This window comes from Phaseolus vulgaris, chromosome 3 (assembly GCF_000499845.2).
Source record: "Phaseolus vulgaris cultivar G19833 chromosome 3, P. vulgaris v2.0, whole genome shotgun sequence".
NCBI classification, from domain to species: domain Eukaryota; kingdom Viridiplantae; phylum Streptophyta; class Magnoliopsida; order Fabales; family Fabaceae; genus Phaseolus; species Phaseolus vulgaris.
The window spans coordinates 5,291,962-5,309,265 of record NC_023757.2 but is presented as its reverse complement, the minus strand read 5'-3'; the positions used below and the strand labels follow the sequence as shown (position 1 = coordinate 5,309,265).

General features: G+C 29.7%; 2 protein-coding genes across 2 annotated transcripts; one reads left to right on the top strand and one right to left on the bottom strand.

Moving 5' to 3' along the window:
• The first annotated feature begins 2,978 nt into the window (after window positions 1–2,978).
• On the top strand, window positions 2,979–4,795 carry LOC137806407 (photosynthetic NDH subunit of lumenal location 2, chloroplastic). Its single transcript, XM_068606519.1, is given in 3 exon segments — window positions 2,979–3,155; window positions 3,157–3,627; window positions 4,590–4,795. Coding segments are annotated over 3 exon segments (732 nt in total). The 5' UTR covers window positions 2,979–2,993; the 3' UTR covers window positions 4,689–4,795.
• Window positions 4,735–6,887, bottom strand: LOC137806408 (CASP-like protein 7). The gene is made up of 3 exons (XM_068606520.1): window positions 6,512–6,887; window positions 6,202–6,325; window positions 4,735–5,242 (listed from the first exon to the last, which is right to left on the bottom strand). Exons 1-3 carry the CDS (start codon window positions 6,826–6,828, stop codon window positions 5,027–5,029), a joined length of 657 nt encoding a protein of 218 aa, XP_068462621.1. The 5' UTR covers window positions 6,829–6,887; the 3' UTR covers window positions 4,735–5,026.
• Between the last annotated feature and the right edge of the window lie 10,417 nt (window positions 6,888–17,304).

Below are 17,304 nucleotides of genomic sequence, written 5' to 3'. Positions count from 1 at the left end.
TACATTTTCCTTTGTTTCTGAAAACATAAATTCTTCAATTCTATAAAATTTGTAATTAGATTAAACCTTTAAAATAACTACACAATATATATGCATAAAACAATGTCCGTGTCACACTCGGAAGATTTTAATAGATATATAACCATATTAAGCATGTTCCAATGTTCCAACAAATATTAACCTATGATCATTAGAAACATAATTGGTAAATACTAACATTGTGATTCTCCCTATAGAAAGTCCTAATACATTCATTAATGGCAGTCACGTCACGCCGTCTAGGGTCGTGTCACGTCGCCTGGGTCACGTCACACCTCGAGGAATGGGACTGCCGTACAACCAGTGAGACCGACCGACCCCCACCATTAAAGACTCATCGGGCATACCTGCCCTCGAGCCTGGGGTAAGTGTATCGGTATGGGCGAGACCGACCCTTGGTCTCTCTGACCGAGACCTACCTGGCTGCCCGAGACCTGATCTACTTGACTAAGACCAGGGAAACCTGGTCGAGACCTAAGAGACTTGGCTGAGACGACCGAGACTTGAGAGACTTGGCCGAGACGACTGAGACCTGAGAGACTTGGCCGAGACGAGGGAAATTGCCACGGTCAGCCTGGCCGGCCGACCCATACTACCGTTAACGCTCAAACCAAGGTCAATGAAGTTAATCCGTCATTAAGGATTAGGTAATGCAACCCTAAGTGAGATCCACTCCGCTAATCAGGCCCAATAAGGTAAGCCCATTAAAATAATATAAATAGCACACATCCCAAGGAGAAAGGTACGTCATTTATTACTGTTCACCTACCAGAGCACTGATCACCCGCTTTACTGACTTGAGCGTCGGAGTGCCTTCGCAGGTACCCCCACCATCTGGTGTTCATCCGAGACCGAGTGCCGAAGGAGAAACAGAAGAACGAGAAGAATCTCAGTGCATCACCCAACAATCTGACCGACCGAAGGAAGAAGAAGTCTTTAGGTCCCATCTCCAAAACAAAATTCTTTTTCGATTCCTAACTACTTGAAGTTTTATCAGTGAAACATAAATATTTTCTTTCAATAATAAGTTTTGTTCTTAATACTCTATGATCCTTGGGGCCAAAGTATCAACTACCTTCATCATACATCCATAACAAGGAAAAATTTCTTTCGTTTGAACATTATCATATTGTTTAAGTAATATAACTCAAGAAGTGATAATAGAAATGACATCTCTCTTGCTCCAACAACCTCTCATTAGCTTAAGCAACTATTTTTTTTAGTAAAGATAGTTTGTTTGGTCTCTTTATCAACTCAAACACTCACATATCCACCTCTCAAGGTTATATATTTAATTAAAAGAGGTTATTCTTTAAATAAATTTCAACAAAAAAAATTCCTTTAAAAATATCCATAATTATTTCAACAGAAATTTCCTTTAAGAATATCCATAAATTAATCATTAACTTAATAACTGCCTGTTTATTAAAAAACAATATTTAGACTTAACGTCATTTTAATAGGTTTAAAAAAATTACAAATAAGTATCTTAAATTTTCATTTATTTCCTACTAATTAGTTGTTAAACTTTATCTTGTTTATATTTTTAGTAAGTTATAAACTACTACTAAAAACCAAGGCTTAACAATCTAATTTTCTTATATGTAATTATTTTATAACAATTATTTTTTTCTACTATATCTTTATAATTTAACCTTTTATCATAAGAAAGTCTCAATCAAGTTCCTCAAATTTAAAAATGCAACAATGTGATTCTTTCCGGATTAAATCTAAGTTCCTAAATTGTAAAATATGCAACAAGTTGAAATTAATATCATTGGTTTTCTAAATTATTATTATGTATAGGTTATGAATTGTGTTATACAAAAATGAAAATCATCAATATAATATTAATAATTGGATTTAGAACAATTTATAATTAAGAGTTCTCTTTTTATGTCATTCCTTTAAAGAAAAGAGATTTGTCTTGATTTATATCTCAAACATTCCATCATACTAAGAACATTAACAAATTTTTATTTGAATAACATTAAACACTTGAGCAGTGAAACTCTTATAAGAGAGATAATTACTACAACCTCTCTTTCATATATTTTAATGTACCAAAAATACATTATATTAATTTCTTTCAATGTAGCTTTTTAAAAATTTAAGAAATTATGAAGGACGTATCTTACACATAATTAAGAACACTCCTCCAAAGATAAATTATATTTTTTATTTAAATAATATAAATTTACTCAAATTTTATTATAATTTAATATATATATATATATTAAAACAAAATTTACTTCTTTTATACTTTAGGGGACTTAGAACATACTGTAAACACTAATTATTATTTAGTCTCTTACTTGAAAAATGATTTATTATTGTAAAATCATGATATTATATATTAATATTTTTTTAAAACACATATATGTATGTAGAAATATATATTATAATTTATAATGATATTTACAAAATTATCATATATTAATTAAAAAATATATAAATTTTATAAATTTATAATATAATATAATAATATAATATAATAATATTATATAAAAAATATTTTAAAACATACCAACATAACAATACCTATTTTTTTTTTCTAGTTATACATAAAAAAAAACACATATATTTAAGTATTATATAAAAACTTTCTGGTTACATATATGTGCAACTTCACAACTTAACTAAACTAACACCTCAAATAATAATAATCATCTGTCATCACATAAAAAAATTATTTTTTAATTGTTGATAATTTTACTTTTACAAAAAATTTAAATTAAATGTTTTTAAATGAATAATTATTAAAACAATCACTTAATAAGTAAACTGGATTTATTTATTAAAAAAATAAATAATTACTTTTTATAAAACTATTAAAAAGCACATAGAAAACCAAAATCTAATTTTTATTACTTTTTTAAATAAGATTTGTTTAGAAGATAAGTTAAATTAAAAATTGCTACCTGTTCCACAACTCAAGAAGATAAATATTCCACATGGGCAAGGCACATCAAAACATCAAGCTCTTACAGCGGGCAGAACGGTCAGAGGGTGAGCCAAACCCCCCTGCCCGAAACCTCAGATTCCAAAATTTCCCTCCCCACCACTCAAACCTCACTCCCTCAAACATCATCTACGTCCCCAAACCACGTTATCCAAACCCAAACCATGTCCAGCTTCACTCACGCCACCACACTCCTCCACGCCCACCTCAAAACCCACCACAAAAAGCCCTCCACCACCACCACCACTCTCCCCCACACCGGCACCAACAGAAGGAACCTCATCTCCACATTCCTGGCCACTTCAACAGCAGTGGTAGCAGCGCATGGCAGCACCCAACAAGCCCTGGCCCAGAACTGGGGCACCCGCTCCTTCATCTGGGAGCACTTCTTCGGGCCCGGGCTTTCCCCGGAAGACGCAGTGGCCCGCATAAAGCAGACTGCTGAAGGGCTCCACGACATGAGGGAGCCTCTGGAGACACTGTCTTGGAGGTATATCATGTTCTACATACGCATCAAACAGGCCTACCTCGACCAGGATTTGAGAACTGCTTTCTCCACCTTGCCTCAGAATCGTCGCAAGGACTATGTCAAGACTGCTAATGAATTGGTCTCCAACTTTGGCGAGGTATTTCACTGTTACTTCTTCTTACTTTCTCATTCATATTATCCACATCTCAAATCTAATGCTTATTACTTCAAAAACTTAACATATTAACAAGTGCATATGTCATGATTTCTCAGAAGTTTTCTTCTTCAGGTTTATGAACCAATATGCAGAACTTATATATTATTCATTCATTTCAATTTTATTTATAATCCTAAGAAAAAATTATTAAATAAAAGTTAATTTTAAGTAAAAATCTCATTAAATCATTAAATTACATACTATTTTATAAACTAAAAAATTATTATATCTAAATAATTTTTATATTTATAAAATAATGTATAAATTTATATTTAATTAATTAATTAGTTTAATTAGTTACTAAGATTTTAGCTATTAATTTTAAAATCTAAAATATTTAGTATTTACAATTTTAGTAACTAATTATATAAAAATTTAAAAACAATTTTATTAATAATAGAAACTGTTTTATATATAATAATGTTTTTACTATTAAAATTACTTTTTTAATTATTTTCTTGTAATCTAATGAATTAGGAAATAAGGTTGATTATTATTAGAGCATGGTTGGATGAGATGATTAATTTTAGAAAAAAAGTATATAAAAAAATAAATTGTCCCTTTTATCATAAATTAAAAATATTATAAAAAGAACTTCTAAAAATTATTTTAAACATAATACAGGAAATTAACTCTATTTTATGTTCATTATTTTTCTCCTAAAAATTATTGTAAAGAAAATAGTGTAAACACCCTTATACTCTTGCTACTTGTCTAATTATATGTAAAATTTGTATGAGCTGAATTGGATACTCTCATTACTCATCTATAATGACATGTTATGCATGATTTATCTGAACTGATGAATTTAAGCAGAAACCTAAGTTAGCACTTGCAAACCTTTTTCCCTTAATAAAATCACGTGTCTTAAAAAAGTGATTTTTGGTTTGCATTTTGTTCAGTTTGATCGGTATATTCGGACGCCAAAGGTGTATGAATCATACCTATACTACGAGAAGACATTGAAGTCAATAGATGAACTTGTGGCCATACTAACATAGCACAAGGAGGAAGATGCAGGGAATATATCAGTATTCGGAATTCTAATTTTGTGGTATAAAACCTCATGTTACTCTTTTTTAATATATACATATATATGCATTATGTACATACTTGTCATCAGAATTTGCAACTTTTTTCCAAATATTTAAAGTTTAACACGAAGGCTCAATCATGCTCTGCTGTTACACATCGATTACACCCAGAAACTAAAAGTTCAACATTTACACACTTCGATACCAAACCACAAGTGCACACTAGAAAGTTTTTGATGAAGACGATTGTTTTTTGTTGAAACCAAGTTGTAAGAAGAAAAGGGCATGAACAGTTGGAGAAGAGATCAGTTTCGAGAGATTGCAAGAACTGATATGATGATTAGTATTGTGAAGAGAGCAACAGCAATGTAAGAGCCAATGAGGGAACCCGAAATGCGTTCACAAAAGTTGTTGTATTGTTGGCAGATTGCAAACCAATTGGCACCTGCATTTCCTTTGTGAGCTATGTACACTATCGATGTTGCTGCAGAGGCTGAAGCCGTGATCAGACCCATCATTACCTTTTATTACAACATTAACCAAAACTTCATCAACAATATTAAAATTAAGGACTAATTAAGGAGTTAACATCAAAATTAATTAGTATATATATTTTAGCATGACACTAATTTATATATTATCTCATTTTTTTTCATTATTATAAAAAAATCATTAAATAAAAACAAATTTTAAATATAAAAAATAATTAATTGTTATATTGATTAAATTAGATATTATTTTAAAAATTAAAAATATTATCAATATTTAAATTAGTTTTCATTATTGATATATAATTTTTAAATTAATATTTAATTAACTATAAAGATTTTAACTACTAATTTTATAAATTAAATAATTAATAACTAATTAGATATCAATTTAAAAACTATTTATTAATAATAAAAAATTTAAATATTAATAATTTTTTTAATTTTTAATATAATATATAATTTAATTTTTTTTTTCTTCTAAAACTGATTTTTATTATTTTCTAGTAGTGCATGTTATGCATAACAACTGCAAATACAAAAATAATACTTTTGGCAATTAAAACCAGCATTTAGTAAATATATATTAAATAATATTGAGACAGCATCCCGTGTCTTTATTTTAAGGTTCTAATTATAGGATATGTTTTTATTTAGTTTAACTTTTATACTAGAAAATAGGTTATGCTTGGATATTATGAACCAAATTTATAGTATGTAATACAATTTATTACCTTTTTACCATAATCGTTTGAAAGCCACATATCAATAATGATTTCTTGTAATGCATAATAAATATTTTCCAGGATATGTGTATAACATAAAAACTTTATACTATCAATCAATTAAAATTCAGGATAAGTATGACTTTTTTTTAAGGTTTTTTATCAAACTAAATAAAATTATAATAATACATGTAAATTCGTGTTTGAATAATTTGCTGCCATATCCAAAAAAATTGCCTTTGTGATAAGGAGAATCTGTTCGTTTACCGTGTCAAAAGCAACAAGGAGAATTCTACTCTTCACTGCAGTGCTCCTTAACATGTGGAAGACAGATAGAACAAGTGAAAGCACAAGATAGCCAGAAACAATAGAGTTTCCCATCACAAAAAACCTGGTTTTGCATGTTCACACACATCCAATGTATTAGCCAACTTTTTTCTAGCAACTCAATCACATGATTTCAGATACACAAAAATCACTCTTGAGAATGAAGATGTAAGTTAAAACATTTGCTTAATATGTTACCAGTTTGTTCATCAACTTGATTGAAAATACTTGAAACTAAACACACACTTACACAAGTGAGGGAAGGTCATCAAATTCAGCTCTGAATTTGATGAACTGTGTGGTAAATGGAAGGGTCTCATTGGTGGTTCCCATGGCCAATGCAGCACCTAGGGTTCCAACTGCTGCAAGAATTCTCAAAACAAAGTCCATTACAGATAACCCTCTTGTGACCCCTTTTCTTGGGGATGCACCCTTGGAGGCTTCTCCAACTTCAATTGAACTACTTCCCTTCATTCTCCTCCAATCTCTCTTCAACACACTTTGGCTCAAAAGCTCTATAGTTATGGTGGTGAAACATGCATTTATATATAGGTGTAGAATAGCCATGTCAAATTTGTGTTAGGTTTGGCAAGTATTTGTCTTTTGTTGTCAAAAGCATGCCACATGGAAGCTAATGAATGAAATTATCCACTCATATTCACCTGCTCGTACTTGTTCAACCATCTTTTATTCAAATTATCACCTGCTCCATTACAAGCATAAAGCACTCATCGACTACAACAGTGAGACATTTGATTGGTTACTACTATTGATTGATGACTACTGAGATTTTTACCATATTTGGGTATAAGAAAAGAGTAATGATATTTTTACACCTTGCTACACTTTACACCCACAACAAAATATTAATATTTATAATAAAAAAATTAAAATAAAATAAAACAATGTTTTTAATGAAAATATAAACAAAATGCAAAATGTTTAAATAATTTTTAAAATTAAAAAAATTAAAAATAATTAAAATATTAATATTTAGTGGGATGTAGGGTGGAGCAGTGTCAAAAAATCATTTTTCATAAGAAAAAGGTGAGACAAAAGAAAAGTAACAAGTGGTGTTTATTTATATTAAATGACAAAGAATTAAAACACGTAAAAAGAAAGATAATCTCATTTCTTATTAATGAATTTATCTATTATTTTCAATATTTTTTATAACTAGTTATTATCATTATTATTATACTAATAATAAATGAAAATTTTTATAATTAATTATGTTTGATTTAATTTTAAAATTAACATAAATATTAATAATATAATCTATTATTTAACGAACATAATCTTTTATATAAGAAAAATAATAAATGGTGCAACTTTTCCATCTTTCTCTTTTTGCGGTAAAAATGTTTAACTTGTACATGTTTTTTTTCTTACTTTTTGTAACTTGAGTTTTTTTCGCACTTTTTTTTGTCTATAAAAAATATGTAAATAATTTTGTTTATTAATTTGGTTGAGAGGGTTATTTATTTTGAGATGAAATATTTAAAAAATTATGTAATTCAATAAATAAAAACCTCTTCAAATATTTCTAACCTACTTATTCTAGGGTGGGTCATAATTAGTGGCTACGAGTTTTACTCGTAGTTGATAAGAACATAAAATTAAAAAAAAAAAACTAGTGTACGGATGAACTAAACAAATCTTGAAAAGTAACAACGGATCTCTTAAGAAAACGTGGCTATAAAATATTGAAAAACAAAAGTTTAGTGGATGGATTCAGTAGAGTACAATGTCACTCATTATTTATATTCGTTACTTCACTAATACAAAAATGCTTTTAACGTGTAGACGTGGAAAATATACTTTTATACGTACGTCGACTATTTTATTTGAGATAAAAAGTATTTTTAAGTTAGATTACTTTACAACAAATACCAATGAATATAATATAAATTGTTAATTATAAAATAGTATTTATGTTAGATTGTGAATTGTCTAACGTAAATTTACGTTATATAGGTTAAATTCATCGTAAATTTACATCGAACAATTGGATTTGATTTAAAATTAAAACTTGAAATGTATAAATTTTTTTTTTAATATATATACAAAGAATTGTACTACAAGTTCAATACAAAAAATGTCTAATTTAACTTATAAATGAGCTAAACAAGAAAATAAACTTAACTACACTATTTATGTTGGAGAAAAAATGTTGTTCATTGTTCTCTTACTTGTTACATGTCGTCATAATTATTATATATCATCCTAAAACAATGAAGATTGATCATTAAAAATCTGAAATATTTGACTCACATTATTGTACAATAATCATAAAAGTAAAATACATTTTAGCAAATATTGAAACATGTTTCCTTTTATCTAGGAATTAGTAATACTCGCACAAAGAATGACTCTCATCCACTACATGATGTAGTAGTGAGATTCAAATGAATCCATTTTCCTATTAACAATTGACAAAATTATTTTCATGGAACTTATAAATAAAATAATTATTGTATGTGTTGAAAGTTGTCTAACCTTAGGCTATATGAATTATAGTGACCTTGTTCTGCAACTTTCACTTAAATCATGCAACACCTTGACTCTAAAATCATGAAAGAGCTATCGTGACACTTTCCTTCATTCTTAAACAAAAAAAAAAATTCTTCAAGGAATAATTAAGCCTCAATCTTGGGAAAGACTTCGTAAACACATCTACAGTATTTTCCTCTAAAGCTACTTTCATAATCATGTATCTCCAAAAAATAATGCCTCAAACAAAATGTAGTTTAACATTTGATGTGTTTGATTCTCTAGTGGCATATTTGATGATCAACTAAATGTGACACTTTTACTATCACAATGAATAGTCACAATCATGTATAATAACCAGTTCTCTTACCTTCAACCATAAAGTTGATAAGTGTCAAATGTTCTTAATTTTCATATCAAATTAGGCATGAAAAATGAATGGATTGTATGTAAATATCATGAAAATGATTCCTTTTCACCAATAATGATGCTTGACCCAAAATGAGATAAGGGAATGCAAAAATTGAAGGAAAATAAAGAAATCAGCAACAAAACAAAGGATTAGTAGAATGACTAATTCGCTATGCACCTACATCCAAGGCTAAGCGTATTGGCAATAGAGAGAAATGAAATCAAGAATCTCTAAAGCACTAAGCGTCGAGGGATACGTTGAGCGAATCTAAGCCAGTGAAGGATCACAATAGCATAGTTTTGGAGGCAAATTGAATTTAAGAGGCTCTGAGCGAAAATAGTAATTCAAGTACAAGAAAGCCTAAATTCGCTTAGGGTTGGCTTGGAGCTAATCCAAAGCGAAAAAGGGTCAATATCAAGAAAAGTCCAAATCGCTTGAGTTTGGCTTGGAGCGGATTCAAAGCAAAAACGTTTTTTCATACTTAAGAAAGATGATTTTGTTGAGTTGGAGTTGAAGCGAAGCCAAGAAGAATACTTCAAGGTTAAGAAACCTCAGATTTCATCGTTCCCAACATAGGCTTTGAGCCACCTCATCATGAGCTTTCTCTATGCCTTTCTCCAGATCTCTACACATCATAATCATTTGAGTCTCACCAAATATGACGTCTTTGCTTATAAAACATCTATCTTCCCCAAGTTTCAACGTCCACAACTTATACCTCTTCACTCATTCGGTGTATCCATTGAAGATACACCTATTTGTTTATGCTTGTCAAGGCAACAAACACTCTCAGATTATTGTAATTTAATGGCTTTCTAATTCACACCTTCATGAGAGTCTTCAACTTCATGCATATAATGGACTTTTGTTTATTAGATAAATGACAATATTTGCAGCTTGTCCTATAAGGACTTAGGAAAACTAACTCCCAATAACATAACTTACCTAGTTGAAACAAAATCATTTTGTTGAGGTATACTTGTGACCATCTTATGCCACCTTATAAATTTTTTCTTGCAAAACTAGTTAAATTGATATGATACAAACTCAAATTCATTTTCAGTTATAAGCACTTAAAGTTTGGTTACCTACTAAATACCAATCCTGGTGTGTTATTCCTCTAATCCCTAAAATACTTTCTTCTTACTTTTCAAGATATAAATCCACACCCTCCTTGTGTAGTTATCTGTGGTAGTAAAGAAATAAAACCCACTACCATGAGTTTGACCTCATGTTGGACTCCAAAAGTATGCACGGGCATACTCAAATTAGTCCTACTAGACACATGTTTATTAGTCTCAAACTTCAATTTGAGTCTTTTCAAGGACGCATTGATCACTAAACTTCAACTCCTCCATATTATCATCTAATAGTAGGTTTTGCTTGCCAAACTCCACCAAACCTTTGTCACGTATGTGTCCCTACCTCATATGTCACATTTTTTTTTATCTCACAGCATCTAATTTGTCACAAATGCATGCACGATCAATGTTGAACCATCTAATATGTAAAGATTATTCATGTTCACTCCCTTAACAACTATAAATGATCCTTTTAAAATCTTCATAGTACCTCATTCAATCTTGCTTGTCAACCCCATAAGATCAAACATAGTAATCGAAAAAAGGTTTCTCTTATGCTGAGGAATGTACCTCGTATCTTGCAATAACATCTCTTAGTTGTTAAACATCTATAGTCTGACTAACCACATGTCTTGCATCTTACAAACTTTGTTGTTCTCAAGAAGAACTACACTTATTTTTTAGTTCAAATCTCTCAAAAAAATCTTTTACTAAACATATGTGATAAGTGCACCTTGAACCTATGATTTATCTTCTACGAGTATTTGAAACTGATGCCACCAACACTCTAGCAAACTCAAAACTATCAAACGCTACAATGGTATCAATAAATTATCTTTGAAAATGAGAGTTCGTTCCCCTCTCATTCCTTTCCTTTTCTAAGCAATATTTATTATAGTAACCTCTCTCGTGGTAGTTGTAGCACTCAAGACCCCTCTCCATCCTATCCTTTAATGATTGGTTTTACTTCTTCCATTTCACCTTACTCCTTTTGTTGTTCTTGGACTTTGAGGCATTCAAACTTGCCCCACTATCACCTATTTTAGACTTTTGAAACTTCTAAAACTCCTTAGTCCAAATTGATGTATGAACTTCCTCCAAAATAATGGTTAACAATAAAGCATCTTTAAAATGATCAAAGGTCTTGAGTAAGACATAAAGAAGGAATAAATCATTATCTTCACGTTGAGTTTCATCTCAATGTTTCAAGGTTGTTTAGAATCTTGTTAAAATTTGTTTGTCACATCACAATCGTTCTTGATTTTATCATTCTGAATGAATATAGTTGTTATTTCTAACAAATTTTATGTGCTAAAGATTTCATCATATATGTTGTTGTTTTTAGCTTCATCCATATGGATGCATCAATCTTCTCATTTCCACTTCCCTATGTGTATTATCTCCAAGACACAAAACTATGGTGCTTATGACTTTGTTGATCATGTTAGTCTTCTCCTTTTGAAACAAAGACATTGACATGTTCACCACCCCATTTATCGCGCTAGCACATTCTAATTGTATCAAGATAACTTCCATTTTTTTATCAACAATAATAACTTAATTAGAATTATATGGAGCATTTGTGGTGCTCTAACCCATATACAAATGCAGAGCAGTCAAAAGTTCATGTTTCACTTGTATTGACGAAGCATTAGCCTTCACAAAAGCCAAAAACGATAGTCCTAATACACACGTAATCATCCCTTAATTACAAATTAACACAATTTTTAAATTTGCTATTCAATGTATGTGCCTTTGTTACATCTGAGAGCACATATGTTGTTCACCCTCATTCTAGTTGCTAGTACATGAGTAGTAATATATCTCCCAATGTGTTGCTAAAAGAGGGAAGAAAAATTTCATCTTTACTGCATACCAGTAAAGCAAAATAAGAGGCAATAAACAGAAACCAGAAACAACCCCTCATTTTTTCAAACATATGTATCGCAAAAGTATAACATAACAGGATGCTCTAAGAAACCATACATCCATACAACTAGGGTGTTCATACTATAACAAATTTTGAAATATCATCAAAGATTTAGTCCTCTGTGTACATTACATTACCCATCCTAATTCTAGCTAGCATAACTCTTTATACACAACCCAAGATATAGACACCAATCAAAATATGAGAAGTGTGCTTTTGGAAACTTGTTTGTGATCCATACCCAGGTTTTTAGTTGAGATACATTAAAAATATCATCAGAATCTTGTATAGATCCTTTAAAAACAATATTGTTTCTATGTGTCCATATGGACCATACAATAGTAACCCATATAGTTTTCCAGGTGTGGTTAAGTTCCCTAGTCATTCCTAAAAGCATAAAGTTATAGGTTATTTCTGGCAGAGTTGTGATATACTAAATCTATGCTTGCCCATTTGTCTCATAACTTCCAAATTTTCTAGGACATACTACAATCGAAAAAAAGATGTTGGAAAAACTCCTCTTCCTTTTCACACATAGCACAAAGGTTAGAAACAACATTAACACCTTTCTTACCTAAATTAACCCATGTAGCCACTCTATTTATGATAACTCTCTAAGAAAGGTGTAATGCATATGTCATAGCCTTTATATTCCATAGATCTTCTATTGTATCTTATTTTTTCCGTGCTAGAAGACTCCAAATTTTGTTATAAGCATATTTAACAGTGTTTACATTTGTTTCACCGTCTTTCCAGGTCCATATATCTTGTTTTCCTACTTGAATAGAACATTATCCCAAAATACCTATTAACCTTTCCAGATTTTCTCTCTCCCACAAAAATCACTCTCTACGCAATTTTAATGTCCACTACCATCCACCCCCGCACTCGTGGTCCATATTTTGTAGATTACTTTCCTTTTCACACACATTCACATATAACCGAGGATACTTATCCCTAAGAGAGTTATGGCTAACCCAACAGTCCTCTATGATCTATACTTTGACACCATAACTTTTTTCCATAAACCTCTCATGTCTAATCCCAATCCCCACTTCCATGTTCCTAACAAGGCTATGTTAAACACCCCAATATCTTTTATGCCCAACCCTCCATCATCTTTTGACTTACACATATCACCCCAACTTCCATCTTGATCCTCTATAATTCAAAGTTATCTCAATATTGTCAAAATTGATGGTCATGTCTCAAACTTGATCTTCTTGACTTTCTTCCTCTTGTTCTCACAGACAACATCAATTGTTAGGTTCTTACAATAATAATAAGAAGCACAATAATAAGAAAAAAAAGAAAAGAAATTGTATTATAGTAGAAGGTCCTACACACAAATAACATATATCAAAAGACACTAAAAAGAGTATAACATGTTTCTATATATAGAAAAATAACAGAAAATCGTTAAAAAACAATTACAACAAACATCGTCTGCAAGAGTAAAAAGGGTAGTCTACCTAATATTCACACAACTAGAAGCACCAGGAGATGACCTACTATGATCGTAATAAGATTATCATAATTTAGAGTCAATACATCACACTACCAATATTAATCTCTAATCAAGTTCTTCAACGCATACTTGATGCACGATCTATATTTGGATTCAAAAAGTTAGGTTATTAATTGAGAACTATAGTTTCTTAGTTGAAAATGTATTTGTGCACTACAATAATTTGAGACAATTGTAAGAGTACTAATAAGCCATTTTAGCAATGATTACATTTTTAAGCTTGGTGGAAAAGAATTTTCTTAGGCATTTAAAAAAGAAAGGTTAGGTGACAAAATGCAACCCAAATTTGTGACATGAGTGTCTTATACACTAAATGTGAAATATTTCTAATTATTTTGATAGATGGACAAAAAAAAATCAACTCATAAGTTATTCTTATATTCTAATTACAAGTAGGACGTTGGGATTTGAAAATCGTAGTCATTTTAAAATATAGTTCTACTCTATCTAAGAAGATTTTTTATCAGCAAAAAAGAAATTATAGGAACATTTCAGGGATGCTCAAACCCTTATACACAAAACCGAAGTTCATACTCAATTAAACCCACAAATGACATACAAATCATTCTCAAAAAGTGAATCTAATCTCACCCAAATTACAAACAAAACCTTTATTGTGTCTCATCCACCAATTAAGCATTTGTTCACATGATAACAACTACAAAGATTGAGGTTCAAACACAATTGGTTCACCCAAATGCACACCAGCTGCAACAATGGTTACAACGAGTCAGTAATTGTGGCAAGGCCTGTACATTTGTAATCTCCCTCAGAAACTATGATAAAAGATAGACAGATCCGTAGAACACCATTATGACTTCTCCACCCATATGTGTCCTTTTGTCCATATTCCTCAATTGACACCCATCCTTCATCTCATTATTGTATGCCCATCTAGAGTAAACAAAAGTATGCACAAGTTATTTGTGAAGGTTTGGAGAGGAAGAGAACATAGTTCTACTCTATCTAATAATTTTATTCTGCATTTGAAGGCTACTCTTGCTTGTGACTTAAAAGGGTATTTTACTTTGTTTTAGTACTATAGCATATATAAGGGGATAGGAATGTCTCAATTTCTCTTGCTGTGTATTATAATTGTCGTTGGATGTGAAGGAGACCAGGGTTACCCGTATAGCCTAAAATGAGTAAATGATATAGCAAGAGTCAAAAAGAAATTCTTCTGTCTCCTTGTATTAGGTTCATTTTGGTATCAAAATCTTATCACTTTTAAGGGGAAAAGGATTGAAGTTAAATCAGCACATGTCATTTGCAAAGCAACTCACATCACATAACATGCGATGAGGAATTTTTCAGAATAATTTTTCGGGAAATGTCCAAATTGCCAAGAATGAATGGTGATGGTAAGTTTACCTAGCATATGAATGTATATATCGAGGAATGTTTTATATTAAAGAAAATGAAAATGAAAAAAAAAAACTCATGAGTCACATGAAATTCTCTCTTATTGAATGAACCCAATGTATTTTTCATTGAAAATCACTTTCAAGTTCCTCAAAGTTTTGAGATTTATTTAAGGGTGTGACTTGTGATAGACCATACCCAAGATACATGATTATTTGTCAATCATGTTATTGATATAAATCTTAGTGGATTTGGTTATATCATGGAAAATAGTTTCTGATATTAACTTTTTATATCTTTTCTGTTTTGCCAGCATAGTTGCTAAATTTCTTAATTCCATATAAGCCAATACTTGTGAAATATTATTTTAGATTTGATATCCCAAAGAAACGAAAATTAAATCTATATTTTAATAGAACAAAAAAGTCACTACATGTCCTTCCCTCCAGATCGTAAATATTCGATAATATGTTCAATTGTTTTCAGTTATTTAGTGCATAGGTAGTCCTTAAAATAATAAATTGTGTATATTCCTTAAAAAAATATTAAATATAAACACTGCGGTCATATTTATAACTCTTTTTCAAGATATCGAAATTTCTATATGATAAACCTTTTATAAAGTTGTTGTAATGAAGAAAAAAAAAGTTTCGGTAACTAACCAAACAAGGTATATATATTCTTATGGACTAAGGCAGTATGAAAACAATTTTACGTAAAACCTTATAGTTTTTAGGAAAAACTATTTCACTGTCAAATCCCACCTTAAATTAGTAAAATTTATATATATATAATATGTAAGTTTATGTTTATAGTTTGTATTTCAAATAGTAAGCATGAATGTTGATCGTTGGTACAACTATACAATATTTTTATTGATAAAATATTTAAGTAAATAAATACTCTATTCTTTATACACATCATTAATCTTACAAAACACGTCTTCTACGTAAGATATTTACACGTTTTCTTTTTATCCAGTCGATTAAATATTAGAGTCTTTCATGGTATATAAGTGAGTGTAAACACTACAAGAAAAACTTGATTTAGCTTCCAAATTTTTGCGTGGGCCATTTGCGGACGCTACTCTCGTCGGCCAAAATAAGTAAAAACCCACGCAAGATTTACATTGGACGCATATATTGATTTAATTTTTTTTTTTTTTAAAAAAATTTTGCATCGGCCGCGGCCCACGCATAGGCGTCGGTTTTGCGTCGGCCGCAGCCCACGCATATGCGTCCGTTTTGCGTTGCCCACAGAACCCACGCATATGCGTCCGCTATAGCCCATGCATGTTTAGAATTTTAAAATTTAAATATTTTTAATGTATAATAAATATTTTAATTTTGAATTCTTTATTATATTTATTTTAGAATTATTTCTTTAATGTTATAATAAATTATTTAATTTATCAATTTTGAATATAAATTAATTAAATTAGATTTATTAAATTAAATAAGCGTTTGATTTAAAATTAATTGACTAAAATAAAATATATATTTAAATTATTTAAATGTTATATAAAATATTTGTTTATTTTAAATATTATTTATTTTAAATTTATTTTATTTATATATTGTCATAACTATTTTATTTTTGAAATTATGATATAAATTAGTTAAATTAAATTTATTAAATTGATGATAATAATATTAAATTTATTAAATATTAATATTAATACTAATAATATTAATAATATGTATAATAATATTAATAATATTTATAATAATATTAATAATAATGTTAATTATAATATTAATTATAATGTTAATAATATTATTAATAATAATGTTAATAATAATATTAATAATAATTGAATAATATGAGTATAATTTATTTTATTATTATTAATAATAATTATATTAATATGTATAAATTATATTAATAATAAGTATAATAAAAATGATAATATAATTAAAGAATTTGTTTGGTCTAGTGGTTCTTGAGTTCAAATCCTGACTGTTGCAGTTTCTTGGGTTCGATTCCTATCGAGTGCAAAATGTTTCCAACATTAATAAAGAATATAAATAGTAATTAGTAATAATAAGTATGCGTCAAATAGGCCCACGCAAAAGCCCCATGGTGAGGAGAGTTATTTCAATCCTTATACAAGATAAAACAAATATATCAAATAGATCACAACTACTAAAATACATAGAAGATAGAAAGAAAAAAAAACAGCTTAGGTATACTCAGACACTAAAGTAGAACAAACTGTCTCACAACAAACAAATAA